At 39.6% G+C, this 10,394-nt stretch overlaps 1 protein-coding gene across 1 annotated transcript in view; it reads right to left on the minus strand.

The window, feature by feature from the left end:
- KLHL6 (kelch like family member 6) overlaps nucleotides 1-9,947 on the minus strand; it is a 33,177-nt gene extending 23,230 nt beyond the window's left edge. Inside the window, exons 1-3 of the mRNA XM_054983442.1 lie at nucleotides 9,682-9,947; nucleotides 5,349-5,514; nucleotides 697-1,146 (exon numbers count right to left, since the gene is read on the minus strand). Of these exons, the coding sequence (XP_054839417.1) occupies nucleotides 697-1,146; nucleotides 5,349-5,514; nucleotides 9,682-9,947 (882 nt within the window). The remainder of the gene's footprint in view (nucleotides 1-696; nucleotides 1,147-5,348; nucleotides 5,515-9,681) is intronic.
- Between the last annotated feature and the right edge of the window lie 447 nt (nucleotides 9,948-10,394).

Consider the following 10,394-nt stretch of genomic DNA (forward strand, 5'->3'; position numbering starts at 1 on the left):
ATGCAAACATATGGGCCTCTCATTTCAAGAAACCTTATATCCAATTTTTAGGAGTCTGAATAGTGTCTAGAAGTTCTACATCCACAATGCACACCTTCCTGTCCACTCAGCATGCAAAAGATGGTTTACTTAGAATCTCCCCCCCCCCCTCGCCCAAATTGTGCCAAACCAGGTTTGGGAAAGATTTCAGTAAATATTGGGCAAACAGATGACAGTTTTGTGTAGATGCTCCCCAAACAAGCACTGCTGTAAAGAAGCCAAGGCAGAACAAAACATCCATGTGGAAACAGTCAGAAATCAGTTGAGATTAATTGAGATCAATCTCAAGCCCTGTTCATATATTACTGTGAATGTACATACATCCTGCATGCAAAAAAGAACCAACACACATTAAGAATAAAACTGAGAACCTATAACTGGATTAACGTGGGGCTTAAATCACACATTCAGCTGTACATGCATTGAATATATATAAGAATTACTCAGTGTATGGATCAAATCAAATGTGCACTGTACACAGATTGTACAAGCATTCATTGTAAGTTGAGAACACCATACCCATGTGTGTTCCCTTTAACATGTGAACTGGACTTCTGCAACAAGCACTGAAGCAAGATGGCTGTAGAACAAATAGTGTCAGATGACTCATACTGCTACGAAAGTTACCAATCTGAAGTTACCAACTCTTTTACTCACCTCATTCCCTGAGAGGTGGTACATTCTGGCTTCTTGAAGCAGTGGAAAGACATCAGGGCACTGCCTGATAAGTGGATCCGCTTCTACAGCCTCTACAAAATACCAAGGATCCAGAAGAGGCAACCGGACACTCTCCAGGACATAGGGCAGAAAAGGAAGCCTTTCCGGTATTTTGTAACGAACCCAGTTAATAACAGTTTCAAACACTTGAGCTTCTTCAGTGACACAGAGGTCATCACTTTTCAGCACATAGTATAGGACATCCAAGGGCAACTCTAAGAATTCATCACATTTCAGTACTTGGGTGAAATTCTGTATAATGTAGTTCTTGACCTGCTGCTTCAAGTTATCCAGTGAATGAACATCAGCCAGTCTTAGAATCCCAATACAGTTTTCTGGGTGTAGAGCTTCATTAAGGAAGTTTGAACAAGCCTCTACCATCCGCAAAAACTACAAGCGCAAAAGGAAACACATTAATTTACTATGAAAGCATTCCTGTGATAATATTCAGCTGCTCCTAGTGGAAACAATGACATTGCCTAGAGTACTTAAAAACAGGATTTGATCATATCTTCACAGGTAGCCAATGTGGTATGCCGAAAAGGCAAGCATGAGTGGCCATAACCTCTTTCCTTGAAAGCTGCAATATCAATTAATAGCGGAGCCTTCTCCCTAATGTCAGCCAGAAAATGCATGCTAGGTGTCTGTTGTGTTTCTTGTTAGGACTATAAGATTGGCTTTAGCAGAGCACTGTTTATGCTGGAATAGTACATGGTAGCGTTTCACAGAACTGACCTTGATGCACATGTTTTTCCTGCTGGAAGAAATAAGAGGCAGATTTGATATGGCAAGGAGCAGCCAGACAAGAAGCCCCCAGAGTATGAAAGGGGGCAAGTGAGAAGCCAGCAGGGCACAGAGGAGGGAAGGGGAGGAGAAGGAGAAGCAGCCAAGCAGAACGAACCTCAGAGGACCTGTTCACACAACCATCTGCGTACATGGGGACTATGGAGAAAGCTTGCACACCTTCATGCCAAGACCTAGTTCATGTGCAGGTTTTATTTTCTTATATATCATTGGAAATATTAATTTTCAAATGTTTGCAGTAGTGATGTCAAATACATAACCTTGCACCTGAATGGATCCTTCCCTGAGCAGTGAGAAGTTCTAGAAGCAGCACTTAACCATGCTGGTTCTCTTTGGAGGAGATAGCACTGAAGACATTCAGACATTTTGAAGTATTTTCTGATTGTTCATGATCACCTAACAAATTGGCTTACATCCTGCTCACCAAATGTGATAAGGGAGCTTGTTCTGTTACAGCAGAATAAAAGCATGTGCCTTTAAAGGACAGGCTGATGGGAGATGTAGTCTCCTAACCATTTTTAAGCAACTACCCCTAAGGAGAGTGGGATATTTGAGATTGTTACTGCCTGTCTTTCTGCCCGAGTGTGCATTTATTACCACTTTTCTGGTCTTTGTCTGTATTATCCTCTACGGGAGGATGGAAGAAGCCAACACTTTTACCACTATCTTCAAATGAACCTCTGCTATGAATAAAAAGGAAGAACTCAGCTCATGGCTCAATGTAAGTTATCTTTGGGTCAATGGAAGTTGGAGATGCATGTAGCCTGGAAATCAGGAAAGAGCTCATTATTCCCAAGCCAATTTGGATGCTTCCAAATGTATTCAGATCCATCTGTTTGCATGATTACATGGCTTTCTCGCAGCTCCCCCCCCCCCCCCCCGTACTGCCTCCAGTGTTTAAAAGGCATACGATTAAAAGAAAATTTGTTTGAGATTTTTTAAGTTACTACTTAAATACATCTGTCTGCCTTGGTTGTTTGTTCATGAACCCAACTAATCCAGCAATCAGTTCTTGTGATCACTTCATGACTAGATGCCACTTAATGTAACAGGCGCAAAAGCATATCCAGTGTTGGCCATTTCAAGGATGCCTCTAACTGCACAGGTGCTAAGAAGAGATGAGCTGCAAGTAATTCTGTGCTTTATAAATAGGTCACTTTAATGAGCTGACCATAACCCTGGGGAATGTGTGCCTCTTCTTAGAGAAATAAAATAGTTTAGTTTGCAGACTGGCTTGAGTAGAAGCAGCTGCAAGCTGCAACTTATTTTTTACTTATTTACCAAGGCATGTCCTTGCCATGCAGCACAAGCACTAATGCAAAGCTGCTCAGCATGGTGCTACATTAAAAATGAATTTTGCCAGGAAACATCACCATGATCTGATCACTTCATGCATAAGTGAGGGGATGTGAACAAATTGAGTTCTAGGTAGCAGGGTATACTGTCATAAATTCCACCCTCCACAGCAGCCATTTTATCCAAGGGGAGTGATCTCTATAATCTGGAGATGAGCTTAATTCCGGGAGATCTCCAGGGCCCACCTGGAGGTTGGCAGTCCTAATGTCAACGGCTCTCATCAGTGGTCTGGTGTGAGAAGTTTGGATTCACTGCATTTTCCAGACATTTTTCAAAGACAGCCCCACATAGATCCTCTGGCTATAGACCACATCTTGACATTGAGACTTACAGGGCTGCCCCACAAAAGCTTACATGTGCTAGGCGCATGCTTGAAGAGTCAGGTCAGACTTGCCTTTTTTTTTAAGTATTCATCTAATCTTTCTAGGCGATAAACATTTTAGCAGTTTAGAAGCTGCACTCTAAATGTTAATGAAACACATAATATTGCATTTGTTGTTGTTTTTTAATGCTCACATCCTCCAAATTTGCTAAGTGTAACATGGGGGAAAATAATTAAACAAAAAGAGAGAAGTGAAAAACCAGAAATGCCATTTTTAAAGGTTATGTACATTTGTTTAAGTATTTAGCAGAATTGTCTGCTCAAAACCATGTCCTGTTGACACATATAAGCTGCTGACCAAAACTGAAAGATTACAGGCTTGGCCTATAAACCAAAGTTCCTGTTTTTAACGGCCAAATGTTTACAGAAATGAAGCTCACCCATCTGTAGTCTATACATAGCTGTAACATCAGATGCATTAATTCCACTGTATGGACTTTCTTCTTTCTGTCCTGTTTTGTAATGACCTGCTCTACCTCCCATGCAACCATGCCACATGAAAGTATGGGTTAATGAAAGTGCTTCTGTTTAATTGTAGCAAGAAGCCTTTACAAACTGTTTGGCTAGCTCATGCTTGGAAAATACCTGGAGGTTTGGGGGGTAGCGCCTGGGGTATGGGAAGGGGAGGGACCTCAGTGGAGTCTTGAAGTGACATCATTGCTTTGTCAGTGACTTACTAGCATTTGGCCAAAATATACTTGCATCGGAAGTGAGGTCATTGCATTGCTGGCAACAGTGGTCACCCCCCACCCCTGTTCATCACTCCCCCAGTTTTCTCCTGCCACCAAGCTGAGGTGTGGAAGGTCTCCCACCAAAGCAGGAAACCTGGCAATCCTCTTCAAATCGTAGATTTTGCTGTTCCAAATTTTCAAAAGTATAGCTTTATAAAAGAATCACAGAGTTGTAAGTTATTCCATATAATAAAAGGAGGAATAAATCTACACAAAAGGGACATTCTGACCCATGTCCAAGTGTGTTTTTAAGCCCTGACTGTTATAGTACTGTGAAACACAATGATTTGTATCATCCCAAACAAAAACAATTTTGTAGGTCCTTTCCTACCCCTAGATACATTGGAATACGGCTTGGGGTAGAAATATACCCCAAAGGTAATATGTGTAACTTTTAGCAGTGTTATTAGAGTTAATAGTACCAGCCAAAATAGCCTGTCAGGAATCTAAGCAGAGTCAATGGGAGAACCACAAAGGAAGACAAGTGTTGTTATACAAACGAAGGCAATGGCAAACCTCCTTGAAAACCTCATAAAGTGGAACTTCATGGGGTCAACATAGATAAGTTGTCACTTTATGGCATTTTATTATTATTATTATTATTAGAGTTAATAAGTAAAGGCTGCACGCTGACTTGGGAATAAGACCCTTTGAAACCATTGGGACTTAACAGCAGTGAACAGGATGTACCATTATGAATTTTTTATATATAGGACAAAATTTTAAACAAAATGTACATTCCAGCCAAATAGATTTTCATTCAAATTATACTAGATGATGATAGAAAGAGTTATCAAGTTGTTGCTGGCTTATGGTGATCCCTGCTGGAGATCAAGAATGATTTGCCATTGCCTACCTCTGCATAGTGACTCTGGTTTTCCTTGGAGATCTCCCATCCAATTGCTAACCAAAGCAGACCCTGCTTAGTTTCCAAGGTTCAATGAGATTGGGTTTGTCTAAGCTATCTAGGTCAGAGATGAATTATACTTGGAGGGATGTGTTTAGGGTTACAAATCTCCACACATTTATACAAAGTGCCACAGTGAGGTCAGCAGGAGTTGTTTTTGAGTAACATGCTTAGGATTCTACTATATGCATCATTTGTGAACTGAACATGTTACCATTTAACCAGATCTGAAGAAAAGATAGAGCCTTGGTAAAGCACAGAATGGATCTTTTCAAGATAAAATGATATTTCAGTTTCTGAAAATCTTGGCCATGAACCATAGTTTAATTTATAGTATCAGGCTGGGATGGCTTTTTGATCCTAATGGTATTTGCATTTTATTTTCCATGCACTTGGAAAATTCTTCACTAACCTGGAAAAGGCTGGCTGCTTCCAAGACTTTCTGGACATTTTCCTTTGTGATCAGCGCTTTGCTTGTGTAAGTGTAATCCAAAAGAATCTGCATTGTCTCTGCATCAACTCCTTTAATTACTATGTTTTCCTCATACTTTTCTTTTAAATCATTGCAAAACATTGCCCTGTGGGGAGAAGGGGGCAGTTTGTTACAGTAAATCAAGAAAGGCCAGTCATTTTGAAACAGAACTACAAAAAATATCTAGTATACTCAAAACACATCACGCAGGCTTACAATAACCCTGTAAGGTAAACCAATATTATGTCTACCCCATATTACAGATAGGGGCAGAGCCACAGTGGCATGCCTAAGGCTTCTTGCAATGCCAGTGTAAACAGAGATACATGGAGTTAGAAAGAAATAACGCTGCTTGGGATGACACCACAAGTGAGTTCACCTAGTGAGATCAGGTTTGAACTTATCGAACTGGCTTATTGTCTTAACCACTAAACTATAATACTTTCAAGCATCTGTGTACTTTAGCAATCCAGCACCTTGGCTTTATTGCCAATCTCGTGACAGCATTTTTCCATATCTGACAGTCAGGTATTCCCGTAACACATGGTGTTAGGTTGTTGGTCAGTTGTCCAGTTGTAGGAAATGTGTAGCTGAATTTATTTTTCCAGTGTAACTTGTTCATTTAAACGAATGAGTTTTCTAAGAGATTGGGATATTTTTCAGGAGTAACCACTACCCTTAGATTTTGGGAAATAATAGAACTTCTTGCATATTCAGCAGCACTGACTCAACATTTGATTATTTAACTGGGTATATTAATGAGTTAAAAACATTTGAATCAATTGAAATGTGCTCACCAATTAATCAAATAGCAAATTGGGAGGATTGTAATTAATTTTTACTACAACTGATTACAAATACTGCTGGATGAAGCAACACAAAGTATGGGGGAAAGCTATAGGTCTGTCTTAGGCTAAGACCTTGGCAGCCCCAATGAAAGAATCTTGGGTAGCAGGAGTTGGAAAAGGTCTTTCTCTCCCTGTGGCCCTGGAGAACTGATGTCAGTCAGAGAAGATGGACAAATAATCTGCATACGGCAGCTTCACATGCTCACATATCACAATAAGTGTGCTCTTTCTTCAAACTATAGCTTTTCATAGGTAAACTTATACAGATTTAACCCAATTACTCAGTTAATCAACTAAACTTAAACAATTAGCAATTCAATCCTAAGAATACTTTCTGGTGTGTTTTACTACTTCCTATGAGTAGACGTATGTGCCTGCCATGTTTCATCAGCTTAACCTGTATAGAAGATGATTAGAATTTAGGTGCATAATCACAGGTACATAAATAAAAATGTCTATTCAGAGAGACAGTGTTGTATATGGGTTATTAGACTTAGATTCCAAATTCCTGCTCAGCCGTTAATTTCACTGGATGTCCATGGGCCAACTGCTGAGTTTCAGCCTAAATTCCCTCATATAAAATGGGGAGGAACCATGTATATAATCTTGAGCTAATTCAAGGAAAGACATAATTTAAAAGTAATAATGGTTTTAAGTGCATAAACTGTCATTTTCAGAAATTTACCATGTATAAACACTGATTTCATTGATTTCAATGGGCTTAGACTGGAATAACTCTTCTTCATAGGATTGCACTGTTTGTTAGTTTGATTGGTCATAATAAATAATAGTGCATGACTTCTGCTTATCCTCTGGTTGACATTAAAATGTCGGAATCTATCTATATGTTGTTTATTTATTTAATTTACTTTATTTATAATCAACCTGTCTTGCTGAGATTTAAAATGGATTACAAAATTTTGAAATGCAGTAAAAGCAGTATGGTATATAAATAAATTGTAAATTGTATAATAAAATTGTATTACAAGATTAGAAAACAATGTAATGAAAACAGTGTAAGATAAGGCATGCAAAAACTGGACTATAGAAATTAGAAAACAATGAAGTAAAAACAAGAAATGCAGAACCAATGAACAGTGCCATAAACTATTATACTTGTCCGATAATGAAACTGTCCTCCTGAACAATTCCAATTTTTCTGTAGCCCTATAGATCCAGAGGAGTTAGCTGTGTTAGTCTGTAAATGCAAAATAGTAGAGTCCAGTAGCACCTTGAAGACTAGCCAACTTTACTGTAGCATAAGCTTTCGAGAACCACAGCTCTCTTTGTCAGATGCCTAAAAATGCTGTTTTAGGCATTCTGCACTATGTTAGAAGTGCGAGGAGCCTTCCTGACCTCCTCAAGCAGGCCATTCCAAAAGTAGGAGTCCCAACAGAGGATGCTTGAGTAAGGCGGCTCCGTCCTGACCCTACCCATCTGCAGGGTTGGCATGTTCCGCAGACTTTGCTCAGATTGGCACAACTGCTCTAATGGAGCTTATCAGGAGAGGTGGCCCTTTAGGTATGTCAGTCCTGGGCCATGAAGGGCTTTGTAAGTGATAGTTAATACTTTGAATTGAACCTGGGAATTAATCAGTAACCAAAAGAGCAACTGCAGAACAGGTGTAATATGCATACTTCACCTGGTTCCCAATAATAATGGAGCAGCAGCATTCTGTACCAGCCGGAGTTCCTGGGTTGTCTTTGAGCACAGGCCCATGTAGAGTACATTACAAAAGTCTATACTCAAGGTTACTGAATCCATGTGGCCAGACGTGCCTGATCAAAGAAGAGGGCAATCTTCCAAGATAAATGAAGATGGTATGTGTTATGTGCTGTCAAGTTGCCTCTGACCTATGGCGACCCTATGAATGAAATACCTTCCAAAACATCCTATCATTAATATGCTGCAGACTGGAGGATGTAGCTTCTTTTATGGAGTCAAGCCATCTCATTTTAGGCCGTCCTCTTTTCCAACTGCCTTCCACTTTTTCTAGCAATATTGACTTTTTCAGAAAATCTTGTCTTCTCATGATGTGACCAAAGTACAATAGCCTATTTTGTCATTTTAATGAAGATGGTAGAAAGCATTTTTGCTCTAAATTAACTTCAGTAACAATAATACTGGGTCCAGTATCATTCCTAGACTCTTAACGGAGTCAGCAAGGGTCAGCTGGACCTGATTGTATATGGGAAGTACAGTGCCCCCAAAGACTTTAGCCTTCCCAACAAAATCACCTCTATCTTATCAAGATTCAGTTTCAGCCTGTTGACCTTTAACCATATAACCACCACGACCAGGCACTGGTTCAGAAAGAAAGAAAGAAAGAAAGAAAGAAAGAAAGAAAGAAAGAAAGAAAGAAAGAAAGAAAGAAAGAAAGAAAGAAAGAAAGAAAGAAAGAAAGAAAGCTTTGCACAAGTGTCACATCTAATCATCAGGTACTGAGAATTTAAGGTCTCAGTCCTAGGAGTTAGCCAGTGTCAAAATACCTTAAACAGCTGAACTGGTCATGAACTAGCTGCAGCAATGGTAGCAGAGGACAAAGGTTTCTTTGCTGCCATCATTGGTGCCTCATAGGCCTTCCAATGAGCTCTAAAGCATAATCTGTCAGATTCACTCAGAATTTCCGGTCAGAGCCTCTCTAGATGTCTCTTTGTCCTCTTCAAGTCACCCAGGTGCACAGTAAACCAAGGGGCTGGAGTTTGCCTCAAGTGAGGAAGAGGACAATGTGGGGGGGAGGGAACCCTATCTATAGCTTCCAGGAGCTGTGCATTCCAGATTTGCACCACAGGTTCCTCAACATGGGATCCTAAATTAGACCATTCCCTGAAGGCTCAGTGTCAAACATTAAGACCAAGGTATATCCTTTTTATGTTATATTGTCAGGATTTTCATTGACTGGGAATGTTCTTTGCTTTCCAGTACAATTAGTGATGTGATAATGGAACATTGATCTTTCTCTGTACATCTGCAGTTCATTTTTTTTCCATGTAGAAAAACATGGCATTTCAAAGGTGCTCCTTTGGGATATGAATGTACATATTTCCATTTCTTAATTTTTTAAAAAAATTAGAACTTTAAAATACAGAAAATTGAACTCACTTCATTTCCATCCTTGATGGTTTACACAGTGCACCGTCTCCCACATTTAAACAGTTTAGAGCAAAAATTGTCACTCAGCTTCCGCACATGAAACCACATTAAAGAAAGGTTATTTAGCATTCTTTATTAATATTCCCATAACCTTGAAATGTGGATGTTCTAATGGTCTAAATTTTGGCTATACATTTCTTATGTTATACCACTGATCTATGGACCTTATTTTATCAATGTTTTGGAGTTTACATTGTCATCTGAGTCACTTAATTTTCAGAGTTTGCCCTTGAAATTCCATGTGAAATAGTAAATTTTAAAGGATTCCTTACCTAAAATAATTGCTTGCTGCTGCAAGGACAACACGGTGGCATGAGAATTTCATGTTGCCCACACACAGGGTAACATCTGTGAGAGAATTTTCCAGCCGGAGGTTCTCCAACCCACTTTGCAGCAACATGGATAAGCCTGTGTCATCAAATTTAACCCTTTCATTTCTGGAGAACTCCACAAGCTCCCCCATGTTTCTGGAACACTCATCTTCCAAAGGCGAAAGAGGCTTGTCCTCCCCCAAGTTTTTCTTCACCATTTCTCCCATGGTTTGATCAGCAGCATGTCATACCATTAAGACTTCAGTCTAAGATGGTTCCTGAGCTTTAGACAAGTCACTCTGCAGAGGTAAGGAGGATTTCCTGCTTGGGCCTCTCCACTTATCTACATCTGTCACACAAACATAACAGGAAGCATTGCACTTTCTCATCCTGTTCCCACAAACTGATGGGTGGTAGCTCTCTTTAAAAGTAAGCACACTTCAAGCAGTTTCGGTGTGTCTAAGGAAGATGGCAATGAATAAGAGAAGACTATAATTAATACCAAAGGTCTCTGAAACTGCTCTAAAATCGAGTTTCTGCAATGTGACATCTAAAGTATATCCAGATATACTAGACCAGCACCGCATCATTGGGATATATCAAGCCTTTTTGATAGCACTGAGAGCTGTTTCTAAAGAATTAGGAGCAAAAATAAATATTTGTGTTTATAGGTG

Source organism: Eublepharis macularius, chromosome 6 (assembly GCF_028583425.1).
Source record: "Eublepharis macularius isolate TG4126 chromosome 6, MPM_Emac_v1.0, whole genome shotgun sequence".
Taxonomy (NCBI): domain Eukaryota; kingdom Metazoa; phylum Chordata; class Lepidosauria; order Squamata; family Eublepharidae; genus Eublepharis; species Eublepharis macularius.